Below are 22,185 nucleotides of genomic sequence, written 5' to 3' on the forward strand. Positions count from 1 at the left end.
AAAAAAAAATATTGTTACTTTTGTAAGTTTTTAGTGATTTCAGTGAGAATTGTGGGTTTGTCCTTCTTTAACTGAGGGGTACCAACAACTTTGTCCACGTCTGTATATATAGTCATTGTGATTTTGTGCCTCCTCCAGCAGATGGCCCCTTTGGCGGTCGCCTATGTCGCCTATGCCCAGGGCCAGCACTGGCAATCAGTACACAATGCAAGCCAGCCGCGGAGGATCGCAGCGCTTTGCGTCTGGTGTGAACTACACCATAGGTTAACAAGGGCGCCGAATGGAAGCGATTTCCGTTCCACGCCACTTCACAACGCTTCCGTGTTAGGCCCCTGCAGGCCTGGTTATCACCACCTAATGCAAGGGATATACACAGGGTCAAAATAATATGATTTGAGTTATGATTTGATTCAATTCATTTCACTATTCATTTTTCTCAAATTTCCATACCAGAAGCAATAGTTCTTGGTTCTAAAAAAGTTTTCACCAACTATTTAAACTGAACAGAAGTTGTACCTGCAATAAAAATTCATTAATGCTTGAATTAAAAAGACAAACACCAAGGCGGTTTCCCAGAGCAGAGTTTCAGGTAATGGTGTTAAAGGAAAACCAATCCTGTAAATGAAGATCAATACAACGTGATAAAATCAATTGACCCAAACCCAACCCTAGACCCAAAATAAACACATCAATGCATAATTTTTATAGGATTGCATTAACAATTTAACAAGCATAAACTCTGGTTGCTAAGGAAAGAAGGGAAATTTACTTTGAAAGGTCCAAAAATTGCTACACGTGTTTATCAGCCCCGCAAAATGAAAAATGTTGTACGGTTGCTATGGACCATCGCCTTTCCAGGCTTCCATTTTGGATCAAAACATGACTTCCCAAATACTTCTCCTGCACTGACAGAAACCTCATTAAAAACACCTGTTATTACAACGCCAGAGGGTGGATTCAAGCCACTTCTGAAGCCACCTAATGAAAAGTTAAGATTTCTCCTCTGCTTACAGCTTTAATTATAAATTGGTATGCTCTCCACAAGCTTCTGAAAGCCACTCGAGACAAACCATGTTTGATATCTAACTCAACAAAGCTGTGTGCTCTTTATCTCATCCCCATCATTTGTTATCTCCAAGGAGCAAACAATACTGCAGCACAAAGGACAGCTGGAGCAAGTGCTAATAAAACGTGGCTGTAACTTTAATGTGCACCACACTTTAATGCTCCAAGGAACTCAGGCAGAAAATGTCCCCAATATTTAAGTGATCCTCTTGGCATTCGGGGGCACCAGCAGCTGGAAGAACCACTAATCTTCCTTCACTTCCACTCCTCTTTAATGCACAGAATTGAGAACACTTTAAGTTCATAGCCCATATGTAGAAACAATAGACAAACGTTTTTTTTTGTTCTGCAAATAAACCAATTCATAACATGGGGTATGGACAGAAAATGTAGAATGAAAAAATACCTTTCGATACAAAGTTATTTTTTTTAAATATAACATTCTTCATTTGCTATTTGGAATGTTGGAAATCTTGTTCATTTTCTGGCAGCATGTAGGGCTCATGCACCAACATGCTACTTCATCCGTGAACTGTGACTCCCTGCAGACTATCTCCATGTTAGGCTGTGGATAAGGCTATTAGATAACCACGAAAAAGGTCATCTGGGTATTTTGTCTGATCAATATGAGGGAGCCGGCATAGTCAGGCTTTTTCAAAGCACTTTGAAATAAATTTGCTCATAAATTCATGTTTTCTTAAAACAATTTGGAGCATTTGTGAAAGTTGTTATTGTTTTTTAAAAAAATCAAATAAATCCAACAATTTCACTGTAAAATTGAGTCATTAACCATTTGAAGACATTTTGGGTTAATTGTGCTTAAGTGTGACTTCCTGTGTAGAGGGTTAGCTAAAATATTAGTATGGTTTGTAAAAGGTTAAAGTCTGTTATAGTAAAATACTGACTTCATGATGACATTTTGGCTTTCGATTTTAATTGTGCCATTTGAACAGAGTTTATTGTTTCTTTTGCAAGTTTGTCAAATTAAAATCAAAAAATATTTTTTGCTTGATTTAGCTTTAGCTTTAGCTTAAAAAAGTGAGGTGTGAAAATGTGAGATGAAACATAAATCCACATGTTAGGAAAAACTCGTGCTTAAATCTGCACGTGCGCAGAGCTTTTCTGGAGTATGGAAGATTCGAAGGGAAAAGTCTTCAAGCAGGTTTTTAGTGTTTTAATCTGCCAGTGGATGTTCTTTCTCCCTCCTCAGACCTTTGATAAGAACTCAGCCACAGAAGCAGCACACATGAGGATCTCCATCAGAGCCACAGCCTTGCTCTCCTTCCTGTCATCACCTGAGAGGATTCTGAGTCCAGGAACTGCAGCCAAAAACTTTGCTGCAGCGAAAAAGGGAGAGAAAGGCTGATTTCGCCTGTCCTCAAACCTGCAGATCTTCATGGACACGTGCGTCTCCGCGCGCATCAGCTCAGCTGCGCGGGAGGAAGGAATGCAACATCCTCTGAGAGGACATACAGCAGGTTCATCGGAGCTCGGATGTGTCAGTGTGATTACACGCACGTTGAAGCACACGCATGTTTGTGAGCACACGCTTTTGACGCGCAGCCAAAGCGCGCGCGCAATTGCCGTGAAGACACTTACGCTGCTGTTCTGGCCGGACCAGTGGACCATGGCTTGGTTGTGGGACGAGTCTCCGGTCAGCGCGAACGTGGAGCTGTTCACTTTGGGCTCCTCGTGCCTCCCGCCGGCGCTCCTGCGCTCCTCTCCGCTCCAGCGCAGCTCTGCGCGCAGCACTCTGCGCCCCGTCTGTGCGTCCTGGTGATCAGCCGCAGCGGGGTCTCCGGCTAAATCCCCGCCGCTGCTCCTCCTGGCGCGCGTTCCAAAAGTGGCTGAAACTTTGCTCTGAGCGAAGTCGTCCGCGCGCCGGCTGCCTGTACTCCGTTTGAGCCGCGGCTCCGGGTTTGGAGCGCACTCCGCGAGCCCACCCTGACAGGGGAGTCCATGCGTTCCCAAAAGTTCTCCCTGCACCCCAGTCCCGGACTCCTCCGTGTTCAGTTTTATTAGTAATTCCCGTGCGCGCCACTTATTTCCAAGGTGGCATGACCTGCAGGTGATCTCCGCCGTGGCGGCGTGAAGGAGACACGGCGTCAGGAGGAGTAGACACCAAAGCGCGCGGGGCCACTTTGGGCTCAAACCGGCGTGCCGGTCCATGTCTGCGTGCTCAGTGGTCTGTGAAGCCCGGTCTCCGTTCCTGGACTCTTCAGTCTGTCTCCCGGATCCTGCTGCAGGCGCGGCGCAGACTAAAGTGCGGCTGAGCCCGCGCGCTCCAACTTGAAGGGTTTGATGAAATGAAGCCCTGCGCGCACGAGGGAGGAGCCGAGCATTCAGACGTGCAAGAGGACAATGTTGCGACTGTCTTTTCCCACAGTTGTTATTTTCCACCTTCATTAAAGCGCAGACTCAGACATCTTCATCCTCTTTTAATCAAGCAGTCAAACTTTAAAGGAAATCTTTAAAAAGAAGTGCAGACTTTTTAGGAGCTGCAGAAATTTCCCTTCCCTGATTCTGCATGCAGCTGATCTTCCAGTTGATTGTTTGGAACATGAATCTGCATGCGTGCAGGGACGCTCCCACCTTCTGCAGGAAAATGTGCTGCACCTTGGTGCAACAAGCATCCCGGGGTTGAGTGGATTTAACGATGGAAACCCAGCAGCCCTCAGAGTCTAATCACGGCAAGTTTCTCCATGCTGATGAGCGCCTGCCTGCCAAAAGGGCTGAACAAATGGCCGCAGACTTCTGCAACAGCTGGCTGCTTTCTTCCTCACAACAGAGATGCCATCAGGGGGTGGAATGAGCAGACTGAGCCTGGAGAGGCGATTCGTTTTACTGAAAATATCTATACTGCAACAAACTGAGATTAAAGAGCAATGATTAGTGAACGATTGCCAAAGCTTTGTGTCCTGTTAGACAAACGCTTTCCTCTGCAGACATGTTGCATCCTGTGGCCCCCCTTTCATCTTACAGTGCTGCTCATTATATGGATTTCTTGTGCATAAATGATGATGATGTTGATCTGGTTGAAATTGAGTTAATTCTGAGGTGCCTCAATGCTTTCTGTGTTATCCTCAGCACAGGAAGCACTTAAGCATCTTTATGAAAGGGAGGAGAGAGGTTGCAGCTGCAAAAATAAAAAAGAAATGCTTGAATATTTTCATCCATGCAGTCACATTCACTGGGATTTCTCTGAATACATCTGAGGACATGAAAGCTACAACATTTTTGACTTTTGTGCCTCTAGGAGTAAAGCATGTTTAAAATCACTGTGCAGAAAAATGTTGCACAACAAAATTTAACTTTCTCTTGCAATTAAAAATCAAAAATAGGCAAAGTTGTATGAAAAATGAGTAAGTTCTGTCTCATCATTCCCCATTTGAAGTGTTCCCAATAGCTAGGGACACCATAGAAGACTGAACTGATCCCACAGTTCTTCTGAGGACGCACCAAAGCAGTCTGAAGACCAAACCCCAGCAGGTTCAGGATGCAACTGCTTCTGGAAATTGTGAAATATATTTAGAATATTTCAAAATACCTTGAGAGCTCTCAAGGTTCTCAAGGTTTGAGCCTCAAGGTTGAGGCTCTTCAACACTTGAAAATGCTACTTTGCTTCTAATTCCAGCAACTGTGGTGTAACACCAAAATGCAGAAAAGCAAGGCTTTTGGAAACTACATTTAAACAAACAAAACAAACAAACAAATAAACAAAGAAACAAAAAAAGGGATTACAATGTTGCACATTGACAAATTACAAAATAATAGGACCAGCTAACAAACAAAACATTTTTTATTACAACTTTAAATTTTGGAATTATATACCAGAAAAAAGTTATAACATTTAAATGACAAAGATCGACATTTTATGACTTTTATGAAAAATTATGTCAAAAATTAACAAAAAGTCAATTTTATAAGAAAAAAATAATAAATGTTCCAGAAAATAAGTCAAAGATTTACGAGAAAAAATTACAAGAAAAAAAAATCATGAATTTATGAGAAAAGAGTAAAAAAATGATAAAAAATTAATTTTAAAATGTACGAGAAAAAAAGTGCAAAAATGTATGAAGAAAAAGTAAAAAATGTACAATAAAAAGTAAAAAAATTACAAGAAAGAAAGTCAACAATTTTAAAGAAAAAAGGTCATAAAGTTAAGAGAAGCAAAGTCATTAATTTACAAGAAAAGAGTCACAATTTTACGAGAAGAAAAGTACGAAATTTATGAGAAAAAAGGTCAAAAATCTACAAAAAAGTCAAATTTTTCAAGAAAAAAGGTCATAAATTTACCAGAATCAAAGTCACAAATTTACAAGAAAAAAGTCACAGTTTTAGAATGACGAAAAGTAAAAATGAATGAAAAAAAAATTTACAAGAAAAGAAGTAAATAAAAATGTACGAGAAAAAAAGTCAAAAAATTTATGAGAAAAAAGTCAAAAATTTATGAGAAAAAGTTAGAAAATGTATGAGAAAAAGGGTAAAAATTTACGAGAAAAAAAGTAATACATTTACGTGAAAAAGTCAAAAATGTATGACATAAGAAAGTCATAAATTTACGAGACAAAAAATCTGAAATTTGCGAGAGAAAAGTAATAAGTTTATGAGAAAAAAGTACTAAATTTATTCTTAAAAAAGTAATACATTCACCAAAAAAAACATCTAAGTTGCCTGTTTATCAGAGCCACGCTTTACCATGAAATACATGGAGGATTTTGTGAAGTTTTATTTTCGTTTACATGTCTTTTATGTAACTAACAGCACTGGAAGAAACTTGAGCTCCAATATAAACTTTAAATGGGATAATTTAAGCTTATAAATTAAAAGGAAGGGGTCATTTATTTATTTATTTATTTTCTTTAGAACTTAATGAAAGCTGATTATACTTAGATTTTTTGTTGCTGAACATGAAATGCGAGTTTGACCTCTAAAACATTTTAAGAATTATTGCATAGTGAACAGTGTAGGATTGGTAGTAATCAATTTTATGGCAGCACAAACTCTAATAGGAATGTTTTGAATCAGCAGTTGAAGGTAAACTTTTTTTTTTATGTTTTTACATAAGAAAAATGCATCTCAGTTTTTGTGCCTATTCATAAAACCTTCACTTGTCCCTCTGTTAAAACTTTAAAGTATTCTATTCCATTAAGTGAATTAATTTGTCATCTTAAGTAAAACTAGTTTTGGCAAAAATGGATTTATTTGCAAAGTTTTGGAAGCATGTGTTCATATTGATAGAGAAATTAGTTTACATTTTGTAACACTCATCTGATCTGAGGGATTGGGCAATAGTTCTCAAAGATTGCATTAGAGTGCACAATAGAGTAAAAAAAAAATAATTTTTTTTTGTTTAATGAGTGCAGCTTCTGTCCCGTGGAAAGTGGCTCTTTCAGAAAACCCGTACAGGAGAGAAAACATTCAGACTTGCTGGATGAGGCTAAAAAAAAAAAAAAAGAAAATCAGTCGATATTCCATCTCTGTGGTCAAGCCTGCTGCCTCTGAATTCTGTGTGCAGTAAATGCATTGAAAGTGCCCAGGGCCAGCAAACATGCAGGGTTAGCAACTTCGTTCTGTCATTCAGCCTGCAAAAAAAAAAAAAAAGAGAATAGTTGCAGTGTTGAAGCTGAGAATTTCATTTTCCTTGGGGGGAAGCCATAAAAATTTAAGGTGAACCAAAGGACACCCGCATAGTATCAGTCAGCCATGTAAAAGTGGTTTTATTCAACACAAATTTGAAAAAACAAAAAAAGAATTTATAATCATAAAAGGCATTCAAATTATCATCATAAAATATTCAAATGGTTCATGTAACTTTAATTATGAATTCAGTTTAAAATTAAGAGCTGCTGACTTTTCAATTACATCATATTTGTGCCTCAATTTGGAAGTTTTCAGAAGGTTTTTCAATCCCTGATATTCATCAGATTTCCGGTTATGGAAATTAATATTCATCTTTATGTTTTATGGACTGGATTTGACTTATTTTACTGATATAAAGCTTTATTTGAGGTTTGATTGGTTCCTGACAAACTCTCTTTACTCTCTTATATACACTCTTCTCTTAGATTTTGTTGGTCGTTTTTATTTGGGTAAAAACACCAGAACATTTTGAAGTCAGAAAACCTGCCATGAAGCTGATTCAATCACAAAGTCTTCAAAAAACCCTTTTTTGCACCGTCAGAAATTTAAATTAAAAAATAAATGACTAAGTAGTTGTTCTGTTTTACACATACTGTAAGTTTGTGAGGGAGACATCTTCAACATTAGACTCAAACCTTTGGTTTGTTTTGCTTTATTACAGGTGGCATGGGCGGGTCTAATATCTGTTTCTACTGAAGGGTTCTCTTTCTGCGGGTTGCTTCCAGATAATATGCACAGGCTTCATAACATTTCCACCATAACACAGTTTTTGGAAACTTAGCCTTTTTTTCCATATCCTCCCCCATGTTTCATCCAGCAAAGCTGTGATTAAAAATACACACTCCACTTTTTGCTTCTACTTCTTGCTCAACCGTCTCAACATCAGAGAAATGTCTTTGTAGCAAACCCCTTCTTGGTAAAGCCAGGGGTCATTCTACATCTCACTGGGTGTTCTTTACTGTAGATCTCCTCCATCTACAGTATCTGCTCTTTCTTATGTACTGTATGTCATTGTTAGAGCCACCAACTGGTATGTTTCTTGTCTGTGTAGGTTCACATTCATACATAGTCTACAAAAAGTCAACTGAATTTGGTTCATCTTTCATTATTGAAGACGTTACTCTCCTTTTGTAAGTGGGGTACCCTTTATTTCATGGGAGTCCCATCCAGCACACTGTTCATAGAGGAGATATCAATTTGAAAATGTGTCACATGCCCGGTTTGAACATAACATTACTCAAAGTCCAGACGTCTTCTTTCCTGTCCTGTCAGACACTCACTGGTTCCGGCTGATTCTGCAGGAAGTTTCTTCCAAATCTTCCATTTATGAGGACAATTTCCCCTCCAATGTTGCCTTTGTTTTCTCAGTGCAGGATTTACCATGTACAAAAGCTCTTCGATATAATTTGTTTGTTACTAATATAGGCTATTAGCATGTAATTAGGATCAATTGGCCTTATTGGAGTTAGGTGGAATGTATTGAATTACAATGATTATAATAAATAAAGATCTATCTGTTTTCAGTGCAGCACTTTGAGTCAACTTTTATTTTGAAGTTGGCGGTTTGTAAATAAATAGAATCAAACTGAAAATTCCAAAAATCTTGTTTTTATTTTCTGTATTTCTTTTTAAAATCATCCACTTATCTTTAGTTTAACCTTATTTCCTTAATTCCAGGAGCTCTTTCCTGAGTTATATGTGTACCAATTGAACAAAGTGACCCCGTTTAATTACCCTCTCATTTTTTTAATGACTCATTACCTCAACCCCGTCGTATGTAGACAGCACAGATGAAAAGTGCCTCTTCTCATGATGGTACTGAGCTTTAAGCAGACATATTACACTGGATTGATGGTGTTGCATTGGACAGGGGCGCGCATGGCTTGGAGACACTTATCAACCAGTTGTCTGGTGAGTGTTTCTGTGTGTGAGTAGCTCCTGGTTCTGAACCATCTCCTCCTGTCTGGACTCGCCATCCATTCACAGAGAATCAATGAGCTGCCAATAGCTGGAATGGATTTCTGAGGATGTTGCAGGAGGCAATATGCAGGCCCGAGCTGTCTGATTTGTGTGTTCCCCTGAAGACTATGAATAAGCAACAAGGTGGTGAGCTTCAGAGATCACAGAAAAAGACTCCTGTATGACAAAATGGGGATCAAGAAAATAGCTTCTCAGGCTGCACACAAGCATTAATAAAGTTTTTATTTTAAGGATTTTTGAAAGAAAGCACTTCAAAGCTACTTTTGCTTTCTTGTATTTGCAATCCACATGTCCAGGGTTTCAGTTGTAGTCATTGTTTTGTCATAGCTAACCAAAGAGACCACAGTAAAATTAGATAAAAAAAAAAAAAAAGTTTAATATCCAAGCTAGTTCCTTTCAAGTCAGATAAGGAAATACAACTGCCACCACGCCTCAAGATTTCATGCAGCCATCTGACTCTTTTGGAAATCTATGGCATGGTCATGAATGTACACAGTCACAGTAAGACGGCCATCAGGCATGTAAAATAACCCACTTTTTATATAACTGTTACCGAGTTGCTGGTGGCAATTGATATGGACACCCGCCATAGATTTTTACGCTTCATCCAGTCAGAGCTGCCGCTGGCCGGCGATTCCAGGTGCCACCGACTTGGGGCTGCCCAGCTGTCGCGCAATCTCATGATGGCATTGGCCCTGGTTGTCACTGGACTGCCACTGTGCAACATTGAATGTGCCCGGGCGGCAACTCATCGACGTCAATGTTCAGAGAAAAATCGTTCGGTCGCTGTGTGGTGTTTAAAAATATAACTGCCTCGGCCACGTGCTGAATTTGCTAAAAGAAAAAAAAAATATGGTGGAATTTTGGGATATGTGACTGTAGCCAAAAGTAGTGTTAGAAACCAGTGATCATCACTAAATTACAAAAATCACAGATTTCACAGCCCAAACATCCCATGTTTCTGATGTCTTCATAGCTTAGTAACTTTTTTTAAAAGATCACAAAAAAAAAAAATTCAAACCTCTTGCCCATGGTGGAATGATAAGAAATAATTGACATGATGAAATATTCACTAATCATCGTCTTTGACCAGTACTGGAATTAAAATTTAGTATTGTGCATACTGGAGACAGAGATCTAAATCTCTGACAAGGACCATGGAAGAACCTGTTCCTCCCCAAAACCTAAATGAATTAAATGTTCTCACCACCAGATCTCATTTATGAAGTGCAGCCATATTTTAAACGGGCAAATGATACATTTGAACTTAAATCTTCTGTAAGAAAAACCACTGAATACAAATTTCACCAGAGCAAATTCAGTGTAAAACATCTTCATGTTTTGGTAACTTTCACAACATTTACTGCTGAAAGAAAAAGCTGATTCATCTTTCATCAAGTAGGTTCCACTAACATTTGCATTGACCACTTTCACACCTGAGCCTTTAGATTTAGTGTTGACATTCTTTTGACTACCGTAACTCTAACTTAACTTAACCAAAGTGCTTACACAGTCCACATGAATCAGCTGAATTTGTCATTGAGAAAATTTCGGTCCAAAGTCGATAAAAAAAACGGACTTTCTCTCCATCAGAATTAACAGATTCACCATGACTGGTCAAAGATTTATAGTATGTCAAAGCGTCTGCTTTTAGGTGTGGCTGGCAAGGTCTCTGGTGTTCAGGGGTTATAACCATGACTTTGACCAACTGCTACATACTGGACAGTGTGAAAATGAAGGAAAATGGGGAGAGACTTCAATCCTTCCCTCATCACAAGTTCAATCTGCATCCGATAAAAGAGAGAATTGCAGATTTCTCTGTGGTTTCTGTGTTTGACTCCTCAGTCAATTTGTTTGATCCACCTGAGAGGACCTGCTGTCCAATGCGGAAGAAGGTCGTGAGGAAAAGATTAAAAGCTGGAGAGTTGAGCGAATTGAGACCAAACTCACCTCTACTCTTCCAACTATACCGTTCCTTTCAATTTTTGGCTATTTTCTCAAAGTATTTTAGATTTTTTGTTGTTGTTGTCGTTTCATTTGCCAATTTTGACCCAAAGCCCATACTGTAAATTACTTAAAAGTCAAGAACCAGGACTTTAAACGTTATTTTTCCATGTTTAACTCTCAAATTGTTGATTTTTTTCAATGTCTAATCTGATCTCCATCGTCCAGTTTGTTTAAATTTAGGTCCGCAAAGTATTTTTATAATAAAAAGTTATATTTATAATAAAAAAGTTGCTAAAAAAAAAATAAAAAAAAACTGGCGCTATTCAAAGCAAGGTTTCATATCTGTGGATGACGGCGCTCTTTGACAAACTCTTTTTTTATATTATTAATGCCTCTTTGAATGCTTTTATCCTCCTTTGCGTGCAAGCCTTACAGCTTTTTCAGACAAAGAGGTTTCGCTCTTCTTCTCTGTTGATCTTTTTATCAATCACAGTCTTCTTCATAACAGCTTTAACTCAGCAGAGAAGTTATTCAGATCAGGGCGTGTTTCCACCATCAGCACCAGCATCCTCTCTCTAGAGATGTTTCTGTGTTTTCAGGGCATTTGTTGTCTTATTTGAAGGAGTTTTTTTATGTTCTTGGATGAAAGGTGAACTAAATCTAGCTGACTCTGTGCTTTTAAACTTCTCATGCATAAATCAAGCCAAACATGACAGTTACTTGGCTGATATAATCTCCACAACAAAAATCAAAAGGATCAAAATAATTAGAAAATAAAAAAGTTATCACATGATGCATGTAAAATCTTCAAAATAATTGTTGCCATTTTAACCTTCATCGTTTAAAAATGTTCAGCTCTTGATTTTTTATAGTTTTTGGGACAAAAACCCCATTATGCTGTTTGAAAATGAACAGTAAGAGCTTCAAATTCTTAGATTGTTCTTTTTGATAACATAGTCTTTTAACAAACTTTCAGCTTATATGATCTTTCAATCTTTGAATTTTATACAAAACATGAATTAAAATCATGTTCTTGGTGGATTTATTTTTATTTTTACATGTTCTTGAGGTATTATTCTGATGATAGACAACATATGTTAGGAGAATTAAGCTTGAATTTGCATTTCTGAGTATTTCTTTACTCACATGTTTGTGAATCAGGAGCAAACAAAACAATACATTTTGAACCAGGAGTTCATTTGTCATGTAGAAAATATGCAGGACGGGCTGCAAGCTCCCTGCTGTAAACTCTCAGAGAGGGGAAAGGATGGTGGGTTTACTCTGGGCCAATGGTCCCGCCCACAACTCAGAGGCAGATTTTTGTTGAACTGTTGCAGCTCTGCAGAAACTATGTCCTAGAAAACCACATAGGTTTCTGATTTGGGCTGAAAACAGCATCATTATAGTATTATAGTATACTCTACTGGGAATGTTTTTAAAATATGTTCATAGTGATATAAGAACACGTTTTGAGTTTACAATGGATTTTAATACAACTACTTCAACTACTTTTGACTAGAGAGGTCGTCTGACCGGGATAGATTTTGTTGTCAACTGTGTAATGTAGTTTTTTAAGTTATAGTTATATTGCATTAACTTTTGTAGGTATGTTTTTTTTTTCATTAATTCACGTCTCATAATCTCTTCTAAATTGATTTGAATCTACGTATATTAAAGGTTAACATTTATTCAGCCTTCTTAACATTTACTTTGGCAAATTTGCTGTTAATGTTATGTTTGAATCAATTTCCCTTTTTATTAACTTTTTCAGCTCTGTTTAATATGTTCAGCCATGTTGTATTTCAATCATGTTTTGCTCTATTTTAAAAGCATTCCCAGTGGTTTCTTAGTTTTAAAAATGCTAGTTTTAGCCCCCCAAGGAGATAGTTTCTGCAGAAAGGCAGTGGTTCGTTAAAAATTTGCCTTTGAGTTGTGGGCTGGATCATTGGTGTGGAGCATCCCCGCCCCCCTTCCTCTTCCCTTCGTAGAGCAGGGAACTTGCGGCTCACCCAACATATTTTCTACATCTCAAATAGGCTCCATTTCCATCAGCAAATTTTTATCTGCTCCTGATTCACAACAATTTAAATGAAGAAATTCTCAGAAATGTAATTATGAGCTTAACTTTTTCAGTTTTTGTCATCCATCATCAGACAAATGTCACAAGAACAAGTTAATAAGAAAGAAGATATGATTCTCATTGGTGTGCGTCTTTATCCACACTGGAGCTGTAAAATTCTTCTACTTTTCATTGTGATCAGCTCAAATCAAGAGTCACTGAAGACAAATAAGTTTCTCACTAACAGTCCTCTCATTTTTATTCATTGGCAGAGCAGAGCAGGCTCGGGGTCAGTTTGCCGTGGGCTCCTGGAGAGGGCCTTAACATCTGAGCCGAGCTTCTTTCAGCCTTCGGCGTCCTTTGGCTGGTTTGGGTCCCAGTCTGCTGTTAATTGAAAAACTGTCCATCCGTAGAGAAGTTTCGAGATCCAAACAGCAGCCGAAATCAAAGGCAGTAGAAGGGACAGTGGATGGTTTGAATTTGGTTTCTCAATTACATCTCAAGGAGTGTCCTCGATTGACTGCAGACCAATCCGCTCGCCATTGTCATGTATGTAGTAATTGGATAAGTTGAGGCCAACGACAGTCACAAAGTCTGATTTTAGCATTTAAAAATGCACATTATTTGCTTTTTTGTTTGTTTTTGTTTTGGCAATTAAGCATTTATTTATAAATTTAATTTTGAAATATTATAGACATTGAGTTCAGTTGTAACTTCTTTTATTTTTGACAGCACCACACACTTGTTCCTTTCAAAATAAAACCCGCCCTGTGTCAAAAAAGGTCTTCCTGCTGCAGCAGCTTTTCTCAAATTAAAGAAGCAAGGCAGTCAAGGAGGATATTTTTTATCATCAGGATTTTGGTGTGTTTTTTTCATTTTAATCTAAAAAATAAACAGCATTGTAGAATTACTCAGCAGATGCAACACTGCCAAAAACTTTAGGTCAGGGGTCGGCAACCTGTTACTCCAAAGACACATGTGGGTAGAATCTATTTATTAGAAAAAGAAAAAAACCTCAATCATTTTAAACCATATTTGTGCAAAATTTTAACCAGTTTAGTGTAATTTTTCAAAATAAAAATACTTTTAGACTTTTACTTGACTATGACTTCAAAACACAAATTTAAAAAACATTTTAACGTTATTTTTTTGTTTGTTTAGTTGCTTGACATTAAAAATCTAAACAGAAATGACAAAATTTAACTAACTAATCTTTCATGTATTCCGTCGTTAGCATTTTTCATTAAAGCTAAAGAGCCACAATAAAGGGAAAAAAAGAGCCACAGGTTGCAGACCCCTACCCTAAAGTTATTGGCAGTGTTTCATCTGAGAAATACTGTCATCTCTGACAGAGTCGACAAGTAATCTTGGTTTCTTTCTATTTTTACTCATCAGGAAAGCCTCCTCACACCACATTATTATTATTTTTGCTTAATCTGAATCCTCAGAGAACTAGAATTAAAGCAGGAAAATAGTGTTTTCTTGCAGTGAACCTGATGAGGCGAAGCAATTCTTTGCTGCTGCGATTGTCGACGCACAACAGAAGGACAGAAGGGGATTTCTCTGTCTGTTGAAGGAGCCATTTTACTACACAGTGACTTCATTCATTTGGTTTGGGAAATGTGCATATTTCCAGCACAAAGGCAGCTCTCTCTAGCAGCATTTAGATTCTTCGGCCTTCCTTGAAATCCCCTCCATTTCAGTCTCCTGCAAGGGTGAAATGACTCTTCCATAAAGCGCTTGGTGATTGAACACATAATCAGCTGTGCTGCTGACATTCATAGAGGAAACTCAATCCACCTGCTGCGTATTCACCAGGTTTCTTTCTTCCACAGATAAGCCATTAGTTTCTATTCATCAAGCTGAAGAATGGGAGCGGAGCGGCGGGCTGTCACTGCGGCGTCCTGCGCTCCACTTTGAGCCTTCAGCGTTAACTGTAAAAGGAAGGGGCTGGGGGGAAAAGTTGGAACAACCAGGTGAGGATGAGGAGGGGGGGAAAGGTCTGTCCTTTTCCATTTTAGGAATCAAATGAGTGTCTGCTTAAAAAAGCTTTTCCACTTGGGCTGAAATATTAATATCTGCAGCTCGGGAACATCAGCAGAGCGCAGCAATGATAATTATTAATGAGTCTCATTTTCTGGCCTGTACCGGATGTTGCAGAGAGACTTTGACCTTCAGAGGAAAACAGTCTGCAGATGGAAAAATGAGCAATCTGGTGAGATTCTCTTGTTGCAGCTGGAGCTCAACACTCCGATTTGTTTACTTTAATGGCTCAACTCCACATTTGTTAACATGCACCTTCAGAAAAAGCTGCAATGATGCGGCTCTGGTTACCTTGTTGCTCATTTGAGCAAATACATGGAGAGAAAAAGATCTCAAAAGATGGAATTCTGCAATCTGTAATATTTGCAAATGGATTTAAAACAGTGGACCACTGGGGCACAAAAATCAATGATAATAATAAAAAATACATAAATAAATAAAAAAAAAATAACTTTTTAACAGCTCTGCTTCTGGGATAAGTTGTGTAAATCATACATTCTGAAACAACTTAATTTGGCTCTGAAGCGACGGCGAGGGGGTTTGACATTTTGGGTTTTTAAGTGGTTCTTAAAAATATTAAAATAAAAAATGCTTTAAGGTTTTGCTTGATTCTGCTTGTGAATGCCTCCACTGTATTGCATAAATTATTATTTTTTAAATAACACAATCTATCCTAAACAATAATTCCTCATTTATTTTAAAATGTATTTTGGCCTGAACATTTGGACCCAAAATGCATTGCTTTACATTCTTACTTTGATGGTCTATTGAAAAACTTTTCAAATTATGATTGTAACATCCATCCATCTTCTTGACCGCTGCTTCCCTTTCGGGGTCGCGGGGGAGCCGGAGCCTATCCCGGCTACTGAAGGGCGAAGGCGGGGTACACCCTGGACAGGTCGCCAGTCTGTCGCAGGGCCGCAATCACTCACACATCCACTCTCACATCCACACCTAGGGGCAATTCAGAGTCGCCAATTAACCTATGAGGCATGTTTTTGGATGGTGGGAGGAAGCCGGAGTCCCCGGTGAAAACCCACGCATGCACGGGGAGAACATGCAAACTCCACACAGAAAGGTCCCAGCCGGGATTCGAACCGAGGCCTTCTCGCTGTGAGGCGAGAGCGCTAACCACTTGCGCCACCGTGCAGCCCTGATTGTAACATTGATAGGCAATATCAAAAAAACACTATTAGCAATTTTCTAGGACATAGAAAGAAACAGAGCAGAAGTAGTTTATCAGAAATTTGCATCTGAGCTGCTGGCGGGACAGTTAACACGGAGTAAGCCTGTCCTGACTTCCCATCATCCCTGTGTTTACACTCTCTCTCGCTTGTGTAACTCACACCAGTGACCAGTCCACTAAATCTGCCCCACAGTTCCCACCTTGACGAGACCAAGTGGCTGCAGGTGAGGAAAGGTACCTAAGATGAAGGCAAATGCCGAGATTTGCCCCAGCTGTGCTGCTGTCAGATTGTTTTTTTTTTTTTCCACAATAAAGTTATTGGTACAGGAAAAAAAGATTAAGGAACTCAGGCCCTAGTTTAGAGTAATTCTTGTAACATGTCAACAAATGAAACAAATACAATTCAAAGGAACATCATGACTTTTAGTTTTACTTATTCATTTGTTGTAAAGACAAATGGTTACATTTTTAAATCAAAGATACAGTCGTTGGATATTTGGTAATGAATGCATTAAAACTTAAAGGAAGGAAGGAAGGAGCCTGCAGACTTCCTCCTAAGTCGAAGATTCATCTGATGCTGATGCAATGCAGGCGAAAACAACTTCACAACCATTCCTTATAGGCTGCTGACGCCAGAACCACAGGTGGTTCGGTTTGAGCATGTTTGCTTAAGTATGCAGGTTTAAATTTTTTATTAATACTTGGTTGCATTTTTGTCTTACAAGAAATACACATTTTTACACAATTCCAAAGTAACATTGGAAGTATTTGCAAACAGACATTTTAGATTTATATTTAAAAGAAAAAGGTGTTTTTATAGTTTAACCATTATTTTTTTTACCTGCCATGTCCCTCATAGGGTCACAGGGTTGCCAGTTGGACCAACCCTTGATAGGTTGCCAGTCTGTCACAGGGCACACTTACGAGTACCAATGATCCTATGAAGGAGGCATGCTTGGAGAAAACCCACATATATATGGGGAAAAGGATGCATCCATTCCTGGTTTTAGTTACCAGCACTTTTTACGTATTTTAATTTATTATCTATTATTTTAGTATAGTAAGTTTTTACCATGGGTTGTTTTAAAGTGTTGCACTGACCAGGAATCATTTTTAATTTCATTGTACCTGTGACAATGACAAAGATGTCCATCTATCTAAACGCCACTCAGAAAAATCCAAGCAGGGATTTAAACCTGCGTCTTCCCATTGTTTTGGGAAAAGCACTGACTCATGTGCCACCACACAGCAGCAATGCTCTCCAGCGCAATATTTGATGAATAAATTTGCATCTAGTAAATTACTAGCAATACCTGTATTTATATATAGTGTCAAAGGGAATAAAATAATCACCAAACCCACATTTTTGAAAAGATTATGAAACAAAATGATGCTCCACCATATTAAATGCCGTATATAATTTCATAAAAGGTAAACAAGAAAAGAAAAAAACAATATATTTTCTAAAACCTAGACATGCCAGAATGTTCAGACTTCACTGATATTAAATATATGTAATTTAGACAAAACACCAGAGTCTGAGTAAGTCTTGTAACTTAAGTCTTATTGGTAGGTACTTGGTTGATGCTTATAAAAAAAAAAAAAATGTGTTCTTACCAGATTCTGGAGCTAAAGAAGTTGAGCTTTGAGTCAGACTTCAAAGAAGTTAATTTTTTCCCACTCTTGGAAAAAAAGAAAAACCTTGAAAAATTGTGAAAGATTTTAAACAAAAGACTTTTCTGTAATGATCAAGCAGTCAACATATCCGTCTTTGGTGATCTATTATTTTTCTATTCAATAGCGTACATTCCTTTTTCACTTTTAGTGATGGTTTTACCTGCATCATAATTGCAGACGGGAAATGAAATAGTGTTATTGTTTGTTATGACACTTCAAAATATTTTCCCTTATTTTATTTTTTTTCTGTTATTCTTCTTTAGTTACATTGGCTATTATTGAATAAAGTTAAGACAATTTGGCCATTTTGGAACCTGAACCAATTTTACTGGTGCATCATTCATAGCTTTACATGGTTTGAGCTTCTTTCCATCCATTGTGAAAGACCTTAAGCTGGCCTTGCTTATAAATTGCTGCTTTAGCCATGAACTAAACTGCATCCAATGGCTTTTTAATGTACACAAATATAAATATTCTCCACTTTAGTATAGAGGATAACCACAACATCACATGTCACATTTCAGTTTTTGCAATCAGAAATGAAAGTGGTCATGTTGCTTTGAGAATTTGTTATTTTTTCCCAGGACGTTATCTCTCTTTCTTGCATTTTTTCTAATCTTGACATGTGACAGCTTTATGTTTGTTGATCTTAACTTCTGTGACACTTCTGAGGATGTCGTCATGCATCCCACAAAATCTAAAGTTTTGGTCCTTTTGGAACAAGTGACATATTGAAGAAGATATACCATGAACCAAGAGACAAACAGCCATGCAAACCACCACCAACCATAAACAATTCACATGATGAGCTGTGAGGCAGCAGTGATTAAACTCACTGCTCTCACCTGTCATTTGCTTTGTATTTACTGTCACAGTCTGAACGTCACTTTCATTTTTAATGCAGATGACTCACAAAACCATCTGCTCTTACAGTCACTCTCAGACTCAACCCAAGCTGCTAAGCTCATTTCAGGATGTGGAAACTGGACGGCACAACTGCTCTCAGATTCAAAAGAAAACAACAGTTTCTCAAGGTTTTGTTGTCCCTGTTTTTCATCCACTGTCAACCAGCTGCCTGTCTGGACAAACTTTAAAGATTTCAATTGTTCCTCATTGCTTTGCGTCTTATTTGAGTCATGTGAACTTATGCAGCCTGTACTGGTTCTGCAGGATTTGGGTTGTCCAGCCTGTGAAGTCAGGCAGGAGGGGCTGCATCTTTAGAGTAACGCAGGTGTGTCTAGCAGTTTTTTTTTTCAGTTTGCATTGCCACCTTGAGGGATCTTGTGAAAATGTGATTGTCATACATGTGGAAAGAGTATTGTGAAATATTCAAAAGCTATAATGAAAGTTGCATGCACTTGTGACCTACGGGTGTTGCTGTTGTACAGCCCCCTTACACCTCACTCAAGCCATTAGTGTGCATACCGGCTTCTTCTTGACCGTGCACAAATGGCGCACACATTCTTGTAGAAAATAACGTGTGGATGGATTCAGGTGAGTACAGCCCATATCCACCTGTAAGACATTTGTGACCAAAATCTTTAGGTCTTTTCAGTTTTGTGTTCCTTGTTTTAGATTCTTGTCTTAGCTCCACCTTCACGGAGACATACAACACTGGTCCAACAGGAGGCGACCACAAGTGGTTCCATCTCAGCTGGTTCATCTGTTTTCTCCCCTGAACTTCCATTATATTCATTGTCATCCTCATGTGGATGGATGCACAGCCTCCCAACTGTCTGTTCCTGTCTCTGCATGTCATTATGTTAAAATGAAACTCTGAGAAAAGACTTTGTGAGTTCTAAGAAAACCCAGAGGATCAGTCACGGTTTACATCTGCTAGATCCAGTCATTGTAATATTGAGATGGGGGGTGACTTGAAAAAGTTCATAGCCCCTCAAACTGTTTCTTGTGAAACAAAACTAGAAAAGCGTGTTTTAGAGACCCCCTATTGTGCAGTAAGGAGGATTACAACATGGGGGTCCACAGGGTTCAATGTTCAGCCCTCATTTTTCCAATTATGTTGTGAATCTCTTGGATTCCTTGATCATGTAAATTTTATTTTAATTAGCTGGTGATCTCACATCATCTTATAAGAGAATAAACTTCACCAAATTCATAAAAAATGTTGCCATAAAGTAACTTATTTTTGAGTTAAATAGATTTCGTTAAAAATGAGATATAAATGTTTTGATAACAAAATTTAATTGAAAGATGTACCAGTTCTCAAAACAAACTTGAAAACAGAAAATCAGAAACAACATATTGACAAGTTATAAAGACAATAGAAATTGAATGTTCCATCAATGCTGAATAAAACACACATTACTTTTTTTTACATTTTTCCTTCTTCCTGTAACATTATCTAATAAAATAAAACATATATTTGAAACATATATTTGTAATTTTCTCTCTTTTTTTTTTAAACCAAAAACAGCTTGTTCTCCCCGTTGTTCTACAGCACAATCTGTCAAACTCAGTTAGAAATCCGAAAAAAAAAAAAAAAAAATAACAATAAATAAAAAAATTAATAAATGAGGAGACGCACAACTCCAAAATAGTCTAAAAATCCTCCGTAAATGTAGTAAAAAATGTTAGCCTGTTGCTAAATTATAAGATAAAGTCAAAAGTAGCCAAACAAACGTCAGTGGATTACAAATTAGCCCCAAAACGTTTGCTTGTTGCTAAAATATTATATAAAATTAGCATAATAAAAAATAGATAAATGAGGAAACCTTTAATAAATGAATAGTGAAGATTTTGAAACTGGGTGAAAACCCTTTTTTAAGATGGAAAAATTAAAGACAATAACAATGATCTACACAAGATATGAACATTTATTGAAATTTATGAAAGACTGCTGACATTGGCTTAAATTTCTGCTTAAAAATCCCTAAATCATGCCAATTTTGCAAAAACATGTAGTGTGTTGCTTAAATATAAGCTAAACTGTAAGTTAGACCGAAAAACTTAATGTATGCCAAATTAGCCTAAAATACTAGCACAACTCCAAAAAAAGCCTCAATATCCTCAATAAACCTCAGTAAATTTAATTAAAAATGTTAGCCTGTTGCTAAATTATAAGATGAAGTCAAAAGTAGCCTAACAAACTTCATTAGATTACAAATTAGCCAAAAACATTGGCCTCTTCCAAGCTAATTTCAAAAATAGTCTAACAACTTTATAGATTACAAATTAGCCCCAAAACTTTAGCTTGTTGCTAAAATATTTGATAAAATTAGTATAAAAAAACTTTAGTACATACCAATTTACCAAAATGAGCTATCTTAGTGCTAATATAACTGCCAAATTATTAAAAAATTACTGAAAAAGTTTCAAGGTGCACAAAATTATTGAAAACTTTCTCATTCACTTCCTAAGGAGCATATTTTGCTCAGTATTTCAAAAACTCGCTGCGAGTGTGACTGAGTTTTTACTTGCCAAAAAACGGAAAGGAGCAGGAGAATCACTATTGTGTGAATGCTTTGAGGCATTCACACAATAAATAACCAAAAAGTTTTTGCCAAAGCCCATATTATTTATTGCTTCTGGAATCATAACACTGTACATTTTTGAACCCTCTGAACCTCACAGCCCCTTTTTTTTCCAGAGAAAAGTTAATTTTTTTTTTTTTGCAGGTTTAGTTTCTCCAGTTCTCAGACTTCATTTGCTGCTCAATTTAAAATTGAAACCTCCCACACGCACGCACCTCCATGCAAATAAGTATATTTGTAATTGACCTCACATCTGAGCAGAGGCAACAGTTAAGAGGATAATGATGAGAGCAGCCGTGCTAATGATGTCTTTAAGTTTCCGCACCCCTCGCCACTCAGTCAACTTTGACCCGAGGAATTCTCAGCTATTGTGTGATTGTGAAAAGTTCAATTAAGGTGTAATTTGAGGCAGAGCCTGCAAAAATAATGTGGTGGAGGGTGGTCTTTCAGCCGTACCTGAGCACGCCTAATAGTCAGGCTGCCTGCATCACGTCGCCGCAGCTATTAGCATCTGTTCCCTGATGGGAGAAGAGGCTGAATAATGACAGGAACAGACTCTCACTGTGTTTGTGACTTATCTATGGGGAGAAAAATAAACGTTCTTGCATTTAAAGGCTTTCTCTGCGATGTTTTGCATCGTCTTCAGAGAAGGAAAGTCACTTTTCTCTTGTTTAACGTTAATCCCCTCTAACAGTCTAATTGCAAAGCAGCTTCCGTCTCAGCAGAAGGAAGCTGGACACATCTGCTCTTTTTTTTTTTGGGGGGGGGATCTCAGTGCCAATGCAGGAGAAACATAATGAATGCATTACATTCATGGTGGGAAAGTGTGTGTTTTCTCTGCGTTGTCCTAGAATCAATTGTTTTCAATCACTGAAGTGGCACACAGCATAACCGCCCTGAAACCACACGCAAACAAATCAAAGCCAAAACCGTCGCTGATCAGCCCACCGCCTCGGATTCTTTCACCCGACTCAAATAAATAACGCGCTTGTTTGGGAGAAAGACTCGCCGTAAACCGTGGAGCAGCTGTGCGGATAACATGCTGAGTAATTGAGTCCACGATGCATATTTATGACTGGATAGACACCCTGTCT

The 22,185-nt window shown here is 37.9% G+C and overlaps 1 protein-coding gene and 1 long non-coding RNA gene across 3 annotated transcripts in view; one reads left to right on the forward strand and one right to left on the reverse strand.

Annotated features, from left to right (window-relative positions):
- The window catches only part of LOC112157220 (VPS10 domain-containing receptor SorCS1), a gene marked incomplete in the record, with an annotated part of 185,039 nt that extends 181,451 nt beyond the window's left edge, over nucleotides 1–3,588 (reverse strand). Inside the window, 1 exon segment of the mRNA XM_024289836.2 lies at nucleotides 2,665–3,588. Coding sequence (XP_024145604.1) covers nucleotides 2,665–3,471 — 807 coding nt within the window.
- A 10,924-nt stretch (nucleotides 3,589–14,512) lies between these two features.
- Nucleotides 14,513–16,184, forward strand: LOC112156993. 2 transcript variants are annotated; one of them, XR_002921078.2, is made up of 3 exons: nucleotides 14,513–14,670; nucleotides 14,855–14,909; nucleotides 16,117–16,184. It is a non-coding gene; the product is annotated as an uncharacterized LOC112156993 (long non-coding RNA). The 2 variants fall into 2 exon arrangements; XR_004948793.1 differs by lacking the exon at nucleotides 16,117–16,184 and having other exon boundaries at nucleotides 14,855–15,183.
- Nucleotides 16,185–22,185: the final 6,001 nt, after the last annotated feature.

The sequence above is a fragment of the Oryzias melastigma genome, linkage group LG1 (assembly GCF_002922805.2).
Source record: "Oryzias melastigma strain HK-1 linkage group LG1, ASM292280v2, whole genome shotgun sequence".
NCBI classification, from domain to species: domain Eukaryota; kingdom Metazoa; phylum Chordata; class Actinopteri; order Beloniformes; family Adrianichthyidae; genus Oryzias; species Oryzias melastigma.